The sequence below is a fragment of the Periophthalmus magnuspinnatus genome, chromosome 21 (genome assembly GCF_009829125.3).
Source record: "Periophthalmus magnuspinnatus isolate fPerMag1 chromosome 21, fPerMag1.2.pri, whole genome shotgun sequence".
NCBI classification, from domain to species: domain Eukaryota; kingdom Metazoa; phylum Chordata; class Actinopteri; order Gobiiformes; family Gobiidae; genus Periophthalmus; species Periophthalmus magnuspinnatus.
The window spans coordinates 30,572,140-30,585,801 of record NC_047146.1 but is presented as its reverse complement, the minus strand read 5'-3'; the positions used below and the strand labels follow the sequence as shown (position 1 = coordinate 30,585,801).

At 35.3% G+C, this 13,662-nt stretch overlaps 1 protein-coding gene across 1 annotated transcript in view; it reads right to left on the bottom strand.

Moving 5' to 3' along the window:
* The window catches only part of neb (nebulin), a 107,872-nt gene that overhangs the window by 81,719 nt on the left and 12,491 nt on the right, over positions 1-13,662 (bottom strand). The window contains 17 exon segments of the mRNA XM_055230689.1: positions 886-1,197; positions 2,137-2,244; positions 2,609-2,713; positions 3,734-3,832; positions 3,926-4,033; positions 4,732-4,929; positions 5,304-5,417; positions 5,505-5,612; positions 5,711-5,815; positions 7,392-7,486; positions 7,579-7,687; positions 8,374-8,481; positions 8,561-8,662; positions 9,169-9,285; positions 10,496-10,603; positions 10,924-11,028; positions 12,712-12,816. Coding sequence (XP_055086664.1) covers positions 886-1,197; positions 2,137-2,244; positions 2,609-2,713; positions 3,734-3,832; positions 3,926-4,033; positions 4,732-4,929; positions 5,304-5,417; positions 5,505-5,612; positions 5,711-5,815; positions 7,392-7,486; positions 7,579-7,687; positions 8,374-8,481; positions 8,561-8,662; positions 9,169-9,285; positions 10,496-10,603; positions 10,924-11,028; positions 12,712-12,816 — 2,106 coding nt within the window.

Sequence of the window (13,662 nt, the reverse complement as noted above, 5' to 3'; positions counted from 1 at the left end):
TTTCGTCTGTGTGTTCCCGAGTCTTCTTAATCATGGCTGTTGGATCCTTTGGCTGTGATTGGAGGACAGTTTTCTAGCCTGGCCCACCTTCAGCCGCCCCTACTTAAGAAGATTCGGGACACCTATTCGGGGCTGCTAGCCTGGAGTGGCCAGTCAGCCAATTCGTGCGTGCCTCTTTTGTTCAAGTCACTACAGTGGTAGTGACTTTTTGTGATGAGACACTTCCTCGTCAGTACTGACTCTGTTTGTTTGTTCATAAGATTTTGTTATTGTGAAATTTGTGTTTTAGTTAACTTTACCTTTACTTTAGTTTTAATCCTTGCAAGGTACCCTTTGTATATATGTTTAATCCCTTTTTGTTTAGTTTACCGTTACCATTCCTGTTATTATTAAATTATTATTAAATTACTTATTATTTTACAATTTTTCCATCTTGGTTTTCTTTTTGTTACTCCCCTTTCCCTAGCTGAGCTAGGTCATAACAGTGATGATGTCGTACTCTCAGATGGGGGGTAAGAGACATTTTTTCCTAATGATAATATTGTACTTTCCTATGAAAAATCTAAGAGGTAAATTCCCGTCTAACCCCCATTAAGACTAAACATGAGACCTGGGAAGACAGGGCCTTCTCGACTGCTCCTTCTCGACTGCCTTAAAGAGTTCCCAAGTTGGCTTTTTTATACTGGCTTCTTTATGGGCTTCATTTGGGGGAAAATCACTTGCAAATGTTGAAAGTTTCAGATTGGATAAAAGAAGTGATTTTTAGCCTTTTTCAGGTCTGTTTCATGATAACAGACCCAGTAAAGTCTCAAATACACGTTATTAACAGTTGAGTAAAGCAGTTTTAATGTTAAATATATCTTAACTGACAGCACTGGTACTCACATCGCTGGAGTTAAAGTTCATAGTACGGGCCAGTTCCAGGTTCATGGCTCCAGGCAGAAGGCAGTAGTTATGAGGGACATTCTTATACCCCGCCATGGTCTGAGCCTTTGTGGCCTGTTTAGCATGGACCAGGCTCATCATGTCGACTGGGGAGTGGTACTTCAGTTTGGACTTGTGGTAGTCCTTCTTGTAGTTCTTGTCACTCTGGAGTTTAGCCAGCTCCATGTAGTGAACCAGAAGAGGGTCATCCTGCAGGCTACGGAAACCAATGTGTTGTCCCTTAGCTTTCACAAACGCCTTCTTATACTGGACCTGAAAGCAAACAATAGGAGTAAGATGTGAGTGATGTGGCAAAATAAGATGAGGACCTATATCACAAATTTGATTTATGATAAAGTTGAACTTGTGAATCTTAATTCCTATTATAATGCTAACAATTCACTCTAGATAACCTTATGCCTTGTGTATTGCGAGTGAGTGAGTGCCTTTTTTAAAAAAATTGGAAATTTGGCTTAACTAATTCGCATGTGAATTTACTTTAATAATTTTAAACTTCTGATCCAAAATAAAAAGCTAAAGAATCATTCATCAATCATTACCAGATTTAAGAAACCAGACATAATTGCATGGGAAAACTTTGCTAAATTATAGACCTTTATTTTCTAAAAGGTGTGACTGTGCAGTGGATTCTTTTCAACCCAAAAAATGTTATGACAAAAAAAGATTGAAAAAACATTGCCTTATGTCATAAAATACCATTTTCATTGCTGCCCTGTATACCCCTACGCCACTTCTTGTATATAAAAGGATATATTGATATTTTATTTTACTCATACATGTAGAAAGTCTTTGTTTTTAATAACAATATGTATTGCTTTTTATAAGCTACTGCGCCCAAGTATTTCCCCTCACGGATCAATAGTTTGTCTAAGTACTGAAGAGGTAACTAAAGTTATCATATTGTTCTGAGAGTTCACGATTCACTGCCATTGGTTAAATCCACCTGTCACTCACTAAGGGTGTGACAGAGTCTGATGAATAGAGGGAGTGGGTAGGGAGAAGTAGACTTACTGTATGTAGGGCATAAAGCGGCATTAAACAGAAAACACACGGATTCTCTACAAATTTTCAGATCTTCACAGGATCAGATTAGATTTTGATTCACTATGGACTATTCACATAATTATAATGAGAGGTAATGTATTTCGTACCATATAAACAATAATTTAAATACAGGTTAAATGGACTTACATCACTGGCAGCGTGACGAGCAGCTTTAGCGGCTACAACAGGGATGGCATCAGGCCTCAGGTCATAACCCTTAGCGATATGCTCCAGCCAGGCCTGCTTGTAGTTTTTCTGTAACAACAACATGTACACATTTAGTACAACTTATTGGTAAAGTATTTAGTATGTATGACTATAAGAAAATAAAGACAACTTTATAGTGCTAGAAAAAGTTTTGTTCATTTTTAATATTAGTGATGTAATGTTCAGTATTGGACTGATACGATATCTGCACAAATCCGTAAATCCTATAGTTACCGATAGCACTGTTAAATTGTCCTAATTTAAAAAAGATAATATTGATTTATTAAACTAAAAGTTCACTGCTAAATAATTAACCACTTGTTAGTAGGAAATGTCACAGTAAATCTAAAATTGGTATAATTTCTTACAAACTTCATGCATACTGATTTGCCTTTGAAAATCCAGTACTTACGTTGCTCATGTTGTAGGCATTGCATTTGGCCTGAAGGAACTCAGGGACATCTGCAGGCAGGGAGTATTTCTGATGAATCTCCTCCAATCCTCTCTTGTAAAACAGCTACAAATAAACAACACAATATAAGTTTTGATATTATACATAACATAAGAAGCTGTGGGTGATACATTGCCTAAAAGATAAAAAAAAAAAGTTTCTTGAATAATTGTCTTTGGGAATATTTTACATCTATATGCACATTCTTATTTAAATAGACAGAGATTTCTGTGTAATCCCTCAGTCGTCCAGGTATGATCCATAGCAAAAGAAAAATCAAATCTGTCAACTGGACAAAAAGTGGTAGGAGTGAGGGCAATTCACTGCTCACCCAAGCCACTTCTTCAGTTCTGGTTAGATTTGAATGTTTCTTTTACTACAAATGGAAAGAGCTGTTTTCTCTCAAATAAAAAATCCAGTTTGGTCCCTACTCGATAAATAATTTGTTGTGAAAAAAGTTTTAAAAATGTATACATTGACAATACCATTCTTGTTTATTTAAGTTTACATTTGTGAAATTGCTCTGTTGCCTTTGAAATTAATACATTTAATCAAATTTTGGGGGTTTATGTTATATTTTTGGTAAAAATCACCTTGCCTTGGATCCAGAATACACATTAATACGAAGATGCGAGTCTGGTCACTGGTGAATCTCCCAGTTTTCAAATGGGCGTGACTGAAAGGTGGATTAGCCAATCAATGAGCGAAGCAGTAAACTCTATTAATCTGGGGTGAGATTTATTCTATTTGTAAATGATGGGCGACCAATGAGCTCCTTCGTTTCACATGTGTCACTGAAAAAAACAAATCTGATTGCATGTTCACGTTTGACTGGATTTGAGTTGCAACACAGGACGTGGGGACCAGACCGATCAATCTATATAGAAAATACAGGATTTGACAGGCAAAAAATATAACCAAGATATTGCAAAAAATTCTAGCACACTGCAGATGGATTTCAAACATATAATAATAAAGATTTTTATGAACATATTTATTGCTGTGTTATTTGTAATTTTAAGTTTTGCTCAAATAATAACATTTTTAATAATTCATATAAATACGTTTGTAGATGTTAAAACTTACATCGCTTCTCTGCAGCTGGTTGACCTTGGCCTGCATCATAATGGGGTGGTCATCGATGGCAGTGAAGGGAATAGTGTCTGGGTGCTGCCTGTACTTTTTCTATTGGAGACAAGCACAATACGCAGATTATATACAGTATTTTACACAGGAATAAATACAAAGACAATGGGGGCTTAATTGAATGCCCTGTACCTCGTCAAGGATTTCACCAGCCTTCTTGGCCTTCTCCACCTCCATACAGCCAAAGGTGACCCAGGGAGAGCCCTTCACGTAGGTGTTGTAATCAGATTTGTAATCATTCTGTGAAGAAAATAATAACAATTTAATAAAGCAACAATGACAACATTTATCAATCTACTGAGGGTAATTTAACTCAATAAATACTTTAAAATATAATATAAATCTAAACCATATTTGGTACTAACTAATACCAAATTTTATGTAATTTCTGTAGTATTAGCTTTTTAGAGGAGATTGGGGTAGAACTTCTGCTATCCAGCATCAAGAAAAGAACAGCTGATGTTTCAGGGAAAGTGGAGATATGTATGTGATGTGTGTGACTAATTGGTTGGGGACCAGTGGTGGACCTTGCTTCAAGGGCAATAGTCCTTTATCGTTCAGTCAATTAACTGGTCTATGCTGCCTTAGTCAACTCAACGTTTTATTTTTATTTTAAGGATTTATAATGGGACAATGGCAGCAACTGCAAGTGCAGTGAAAATTTGGAAATAAATGCATCAAATAAATACATAAATAAATGCATTTTTCATAAAATACACAGTTCCTATACTTTCTGTATTAATAGTTATTTTTGCATGAACTCCTGCAGCTGTAGTTTTGTGAGTGCAGCTTTGGTCAGATACATAGTGAGATCTTTCAGAGAATGAATAAAGCATTTTAGGTATCTTATCAGGCAGGTCATTATTTGACATTGACAGAAGAGCTATAACCCATCAACAGATTTTTGAATTATCTTTTTCAATGATACATTTACTCACGTCACTCTGGATGATGTTGGCTTTCTTGGCCAGGTCAAGCAGGACACTGTCGTAGGGCAGGAAATAGTTCCTATTGATGGTCTTGTATCCGGCCATACTAGCGATGGCCTGGGACTTTTTGGCTGTCGTCAAGGAGATCATATCCAGAGGGCTGTGGTATTTTGTTTTAATCTTTTCATAGTCCTTGATGTACTCTTTCTGCAATGATAAAATAACATGTATTTATCTACACTCTGACGATGCTTTACAGTAAAGATATATATAATAGAGTTGTTTAGAACAGCAATGGAGATACTACTGGAAATATTTCAATAATTTCAATACACACTTTCAGATGTTAAGTTACTTAAATACATTACGAGTCAAACAAAAGTTTAACAAACTCAAAACTAAAGCCACAACTAAACTAAATTTGAATGACATTGTACATTTTTTGCATTTCAATGAAAAAAGGCCAATAGTAATGCCAATAGTAATTCCACTGGTATTACTTTAATCATTATCCCAATATCTATAATTGCTTAAATACTGTGAAACCATAATATATCAATTACAAAGTTAAATTGACTTACATGACTTTGAATCTTCGCCACATGAACTGAATGCAAGATTTTAGGGTCATCATTGATACTAAGAGCTCCAACCATATGTCCTCTATTCTTCTCATACTCCTTCTTGTATTTAACCTAAAAAGGAAACCAAAAACACGAGCAAACAATTGAAAAGTGTATATATTTTTAAATATAAAGAAAAGAAAAATTTGCAATTCTTACATCACTAGCGATGTTAGTGTGGGCGCGAGCTGCGAGGATTGAAATCATATCGCCCTTAATTTCAAACTTCTTGGCTTTAGTTTTCTCCCAGTCGTACTTGTAGCAGTTCTGGAAAAAAAAAAAAACATAATTTATGAATTTGGTGATTACAAAATATTTAACATTTTCAGAAAGTCTGTCTAATACTAATAAAGGCATATACATACATCACTGAGGTTGTAAGCGTTTACTCTGGACTGGACGAAGAAGGGATAGTCTGCGGGAAGGCTGTTCTTGAACTTCATCTGCTCATACTGTTTCTTGTAGTTCAGCTGCAAAGAAATGTAACATTAATGGATGAGAGGCTAAAACTGAGATTGATTTATGATCAAATGTTAAAAGATAGAGTGTCAGCAGCTGACAGTAGCTTGAAAATGTCCTAAAGTGGTGGTTCTCTGCCTGCGAAATGATTTCAGTGGGAAAATTTGAAAAGGTAGGTAACAGTCCTAAACAAGTCTTGGCACCCTTCAAATGCAGTGATAAATGTAGATCTCTATTTGTTGACAGACAAAATTAATTTAAACAGGCCTAAATCGTCAAAATAAAATGAACCAATAGACATAATGCTACTTTAGCATTTGACAGGAAGCCTATTTTTTGTGTTTGGGGTTTGCAAATGTGAACTAAAGTGTTTTACTTTGCAGCCTTTTTTTTATAAACAATATACTAGATTTTTTCCAAGCCAAAATTGCAATATTATCAAAAAGGGTTGATCAAAGCTCTGATACTCATTTCTCCCACTAGAGGTCACCCTCGCCATGAGCATGTCCTGAATGCCTAACAGGTGCCCCCAGCCCCTGCAACGGCCCCTGCCTCTGATCACTGGGTTTATTCTGGGCCAGCCTGAATGCTCCGTGCTATTTTTACGACTCTGCGAGGGCTCTCCAGTTTCCATGGAGCCCACAGAGACAGCTGGGCCTCTGCTCGCATGATTGGACACATTTTAAGGTGATCTGCATAACCAGGAGAATACAATCCACTCTGTTAACTACTACAGAACTGCCAGTCAATTCGTAATGTATATACCATGGAACACATACAGTAATTATAATGTGCACTTAAATGACCTTAATGTCCAGCAGTTGAACAATAAAATGAAGGTCCTAAAATGAAGTAGAGAACGTGACAATGTCAGGCAAAAGTTTACTTTATATAGTGGCTTGAGGGTTGATTATGTATGTATGGGTATACAGTGGTGGAAGAAGTACTCAGTTTGAATATTTAAGTAAAAGTACAGATACCGGAGTGGGAAAAAAAAAAAACAACTCAAAAAAGTATCGCATGAAAAATCTACTTGAGTAAAAGCATTTAAGTACCCATTTAAAAACGTTTTTAAAGAATAAAAAGTAAAGGTGTTTCGTACAGATTTTGAGCTTCAAACATATGGATTTTGATAACGATCTGTATTGAATTTTGTTCAAAAGAAACAACTGAATGATAGCTATTTTAGTTTGTATATTTTTGTTAGCGCATATTATGAATGTGCTAATATTCAACCCCTCAGCCTTTTCAATAATAAAAAATACTTTTACTTTTAAATCCTGTTCAAATATGTAGCAGAGAAGAAAGTACAAACACCTGTTCTCAAATGTAGTAAAGAAAAAGTAAAAAGTATCCACTTTACTTTAATTTTAGGTATCTGCACTTTACTTAAGTAAGTACTGTACTATGTTACTTTTATTTTGTTTCATTCCATCACGGTGGGTATGTTATGGGTATGCAATGGGCATTATGTAAAAGTAAACTGAAGTAAAAACTTCAGTCCTGCCCCTTCCATCAAAAATATACAGTATATGAGCACACCATATCACTACCTTCCATAAATTAGAAATAGTCTAAAATACTTACATCACTCAGTTGTTTGGCGTTGACTAGTGCTTGAACCATGACGGGATTATCTGTGACTTGTGTGAACTTCACTTTGTCCGGATGTTGGCGATAAACTTTCTGCAAAACACATAAAAAACAAATATTTAACTTTTTCAAATCTCTTTTTATGACGTTTGAAAATTATATAAATTATTATTAAAATGACTTGCCTCGCTACAACCCTGAAGCTTCTTGGTGGCTTCATACTCAGGCGTGATGGTTTGAGGGAAGAAACATCTCGTCTTGATGTCTTCATACTCTGCTTTGTAGGCTTGCTAAAATGTTAAATAATCAAAGAAATAATCAAAGTTTTACATTGTTTTAATTTATTACATCATTTATAGTTATGAAAAGGTGATGTAACCTATATTACACAAAATCAATCTCTTGTGAGCTTTAGACCATGTTATACTGCTGTTACCTCCTCAAAAACACTCCTAAAGTTGTGTTTTGTTTCATTCATACATGTTTGAGTAGTAAGTTTTTATTAGTCTGTCAACATCCCCAAAACTCAAAATGCTCTGTGCCACCCTGTGATGTCATGTACTGGTAGTTTTCAAGTAAATTTCTTTCTTCAGTAGAGATTGGCAATGCCAGGTCTGAAATTATCCAAATGATCCTAATGAAGGTGTATGGAATTTTAAAAATATAGTGGAGCACTTCTTGTATTACCGCATGACATCACAAGGTGGAGTGTTTGCAGACAGGCTAATAATGTTTGAATTAAACAAAATACAACTCCAGGCATGTTTTCGAGAAGGTAACACCATTCTAACATGGCTTAAAGCTCACAAGAGTCTATTTTGTCTATTTTAGTCTATTTTAATATAGGACCTTAAAACTCAGCTTGTTAACTAATTATTTCATTTGGGCACCAACAACATTTATAATACTAATACAACTATACCTAATAACAACAATAATCATATGTATTTAAAAAATGTAATAAATATTTAGTTACATCGTTCTTAAATCCCTCGACTTTCTGGCAGTGAAGCATGTACAAGTCCTCATAGCTGCCGATGTAGTGTCCCTTCACCTCCTCGTCGTACTTGTCTTTGTAATGTGCCTATACAAAAATACAGAGAGTTGAGTCAAACAGTAAATTGTTTTCTGTATATTTGAATATATTCTGTTAAAATTCTTACGTCTGTGAACTTCTTGAGAACCGAGTCCATCTGGAATTTGGGTGTGTCGCAGTAGTTGATGCTGAAACCTCTCGACTTTTCGTAGTTGGCTTTATACACTTTCTGTAAAATTTAAAAAGTAAACAAAATTAAAAAATATATATTTAACTTCTACATACAAATATTGTCTTTGAATTTCTCAAATAGTACTCTTTGTATTATGTGCATCTGCAAAGGGGTTATCAGTTTTAACTTATCATGATACCTTATTGAAAGAGTACATACCATACTTAACACAAAAGTAATTTGCAGTATAATGTTATATTCATTTCTACATTATCTACACATGTCTTTAAAGGTGCTTGGCTCTGTGGAGCCAACTTTTCCATGTGATGCTTTTACTTTGACTTGAATTTTTTTTTGCTCCAGTATCTTTACTTTTACTCAAGTAACAAAATTGGGTACTTCTTCCACCATTGTGTATTAGTAACATTACTAAAAACTAGGACCTTTTTCTAACTACAGTAATACGCATCTATGTATCTATCATAATTTTACAGATTAATAGGCAAATACATCAAGGAATATAAGTCTCCTATTGCTGTTTTGTTTAGTTTTCACTGACGTACATCACTGAGGATTGTGCCGGCGTAACGTAGCTGTCGTAGGAGCGGGTTTTCTGTGGCGGGGAGCGTGTTGTAGTCGCACTTCATTTTCGTCTTCTCGTACTCCTTCTTATACTGGACCTGAGGGGAAAAAAACATAGATTGTATTATAGGCTGATTTCACATGACACATTATCACATTATTCTAAACTGACCATAGTTTAACACTTGAGCTGCAGGACAGGTCAGAATTCTAAGGTACAATTTGCTGTTTAACCTTGACCTGGTTTATGGTTATATCTTTAGCCACATGAAAATAAACTGACAGAATATTCAATATCTTCTGTCAGTGTAAATAAACTAATGTTTCTCACTATAGCTTCAAATACTGTAGGTATTATTTGATTTTAAAGGTGCACTATATAAGTTTATACAAGGTCTGCTTTTTACACAACTGCTTTCCCTGGAATGTTTCTGAAATATGGCACTCAACTATCTGTCAGTTCAAATGATTTTAAACCTAATCTCTGACTAATAATGATTAGGTTCAACAAATGTGGATTTGCTGTTTGGGTATTTCTTTCAAAGCAGCGAATCTCCCATAGAGTTATTGCATCACATCCTCAGTGGAGTGAATGGAGCGTGTTAGTAAATGACTCATGTGAGTGGAGAGGCTAGCCATGACCAAGTATCTCATGTCGTCTCTTATTGTTGCATTGACTGAGTGACGTATGTTTACCATCATGACTCATGGTACAGTGGGTGGGTTTAAAAGATCTGGACTAGTCATCCGAAGCTACTGAAGTGAGTCAAACTAAACTGTGAAATTACGCACAATTTCTCTTCCATACTATATATTCACTGTCTCTACTCCTCTGTACAATATATTCAGTCTCCCTCCTCTGTACCATATATTCAGTCTCCCTCCTCTATCCCTCCTCTGTACTCTTCCTCCTCTGTCTCTCCTTTGTGCCATATGTTCACTGTCCTTCCTTTGTACCATATATTCACTCTCCCTCCTCTCCCCCTCCTCTGTACTCTTCCTCCTCTCTCCCTCCTCTGTCTCTCCTCTGTACCATATATTGACTCTTCCTCCTCTGTAGTATATATATTCACGGACCCTCCTCTGTGCCATATGTTCACTGTCTCTTCTCTGTACCATATATTCAGTCTTCCTCCTCTGTAGTATATATATTCACTGTCTCTCCTCAGTATCATATGTTCACAGTCCTTCCTCTGTGCCATATATTCACTTTCCCTCCTTTTCTGAACCATATATTCACTATACTTGATAAAAAATACCACTACAGTACTTGGTATATTTTGAAGTACTTTATATTTACATACTTACCTCACTGGCGGAAATGCGAGCCTTCTTGTGCGTGTCGTAAACGGGCGTGTCGGTTTGCATGAAATATATTTGGTCTTTGATATTTTCAAATTCTTGCGTGTATTTTCTCTGTAAAAAAAACAAAAACAATTAAAAATATCACAATTAAATGCATAAGAGTAAGTAAAGTAAAGTGAGTAGCATGGAAAACTCATACATTGGTAGATTGGTAAACATGGTGAATTCACTGAAAGAAGAATTACCATAGCTAGAATTAATACTTTGGCTGGATTTGCAATATACTTTGACTCATTATTTGGCAATACAATAAATATTTTTAAAAACAAGATATTCTTTTCTAATTTGTAATATAACTTATTAGGATTAGCAAAAATGTACTTAGAATGTACTTTTTTGACTAGTTTTTTCATTCTTGCAGTGTTACTTACTTGGCTGAGGTTGTCCATAGCGACTCGGGCAGTGGCAACGTCGAAGTATGGCGTTTCACACCACTGTCCCCTCACGTTTTTATTGTAATCCTCCTTGTACTTCAGCTGCAGAGGACAAATACAAGATTGGTCATTTAGTTTTGTAATAGATATGAAGTTTTAGTCTTAAATAGACCACTGGTTAACAAACTTGTTTTTGTCTCGCATACCCTCTATTACCTGTACTAGTCTTAGTAATTTAAGTGTGTGTTGTTCACACATCAGGACCAAACCACACATAAGGACTAGAACAGGACAAAGTCTATATCAGAATTAAACTGGGTTCAAACCAAGACCAAACAAGTACAAATGCAATACACCCTTGAATCCAATAACTAGTATACTGCCAATTATAGCTATGAAATGTGTGTTTTAATATATTAATATTGATGTCTATTATGCTCATACAGAAAGTACCACTACCAATATTAGTCAGATAACATTGAGTACCAAATAGCAGCAACACCAAACTGTGTAGTAGTAACCTAGTAGTTTGTCAGTAGTAGTTTATTTTAAATGTATGTGTATTGTAATCTAATCTAGAACAAAGCATACTAATATCGACTGAACAACATCACCTTTTTTCATAGATGTTGTTGAGAATGAGAACCTTGAACTGCTTGTTACTACATCCCAGACAGTTGTCTCTCTGTCATAGTTCAAGAGTGAGAGAAGGGACTAACAGTTCATTCTGAAACCTGTTTGCTATCACTTTGTAATAACTACTCCTTACTTAGCCTTAATGACAAAGGACTCTGGCTTAGTAACTACTTAATTAAGGGGCTAGGATATTAATTATGTTGTTACTAAGTCTGATTCTTAATATCTATTTTGTTTGTACAAGCAGAATAACAAATTCAAATCACTGTTAATAAAATGAACAATGTCGGCTTTTTATATCCTCTCCACATGTACGTTGGTGTGTTACTGAAATAGCTGGGGAATGCAATTGTTGTCCTGACGCACTCGGCTCATTGGGTTTAAAGGGGCCGTAATATAAAGGAGCAGGTGGAGGGTTATAACAGCAGCAGGAGCTTTGGTTTTCCCCTGGTTTCACATGAGGGAGCTTCAGTAACAGTGACATCAAAATGGCGCCTATGGGTAACTTAAGTTTGTTCATTTCTGCTCCTAATTTTGTTTAAAAATGACCAAATAAACAATACAACTGTTTCATTATTTTGGAACATGGACTAATGAATTAGTGAATGAATTACACAACGTAACATGTTGCTTTGCTTCGGGAATCTCTGTTCTTTATCATATTGGTTTATTCCAAACCTTCATCAAGCTGAATGGTAAAACGCTTTGCTATGTGGTAAAAGAAGGCATTTAATTAATTTTTTATAAACCTTTTGAATGTCTCACTTTTTTTTTTTACTTTTCTGAATATGAAACTGATCCCTGCACTGAAGAGCACCATAAGGACATATATACATCCAAGTAGCACTCCTGCTTGCCAACTACATTACCAGTATATTTACATTGTGCTGTGTGATTAATCAAACTTTAATTGCAAATGGAATCAGCTTGGGTCAAATGAAGAGGTCTATAGTCAATATGTCAGTAAAAGTGTGTGAATTCAAACTATGGAAGGAGAATTTTTGTTATTAAATGCCAATGGTTTGTATGCTTGTGTTTAGGAAATTAAAATCATGATGGTTTAACATGACATTTGTTTTCCTTTGGTTATATCATACAGCCCTAATTTAAATATTTATTTAAAATAACATATCATTTTTTTTTCCTTACATCACTGCGCTGATGAGCCACTCTCTTGGCCAGTTCCACTTCAGGAGGATCAGCCAGCGAGGTGTACTTGGCTTTGCGTTCGTTATGGCCCTTCTTATATTGAACCTATGGACAAGTAAACGCAGCAAGAATACACAATTACCATAAGGCTGCAAGATTAATCATAATCAAATTGAAATCGCAATTTGAATGGATCCAATTAACAAGTACCATCATTAGCTTCAGAAAACATAAAATCTCATAATCTGCATTAAAAACAGTTAACCCTGTAGTTTAGATCTGTACAAACATGTTCTGAAATGTGATCCTTTTATTAATTTGTCAGTTTATATTGCAGTCCTTTTTGTCAATTCTCTTGGAAATGTGAACTTTAAACAGAATCCTATTATGAAAACATGAATCACAGATATACATACATATGTGTGTGTGTATATATATATATACATATACACACCCACACACACACACACACCCACATATATATATATATATATATATATATATATATATATATATATATATATATATATATATACACACACACACACACACACACACACACATTTTTGTGGAGCAGAACAGCTAAAAGCCCTCTTTCCTGTCTCAGCTTAAGTGCGGTTAGTCCAGACATGGGCAAACTACGGCCCAGAGGCCACAGATGGCACTTTCGGGTTATTAACCCGGCCCGCTGAACATGACCAAATTATATTAAAATAGGTAAGGGTAAACTTTGTTCAAAGTTTTTTTTTTTGCTGTGTTTATTTAAATACATTAATTATTAATTTAATTAATGCATTTGGAAAATAATTTGTACAATGAGCGTTGCATATTCATGTTTTGCTACATGTTACAGGACAAATGTGTAATATATACATATATATATCCTGGCCCAGCCCCCCTGTCAAATTTTAGAACCCACTGTGGCAAAGTTTGCCCAGCCCTAGGCTAGTC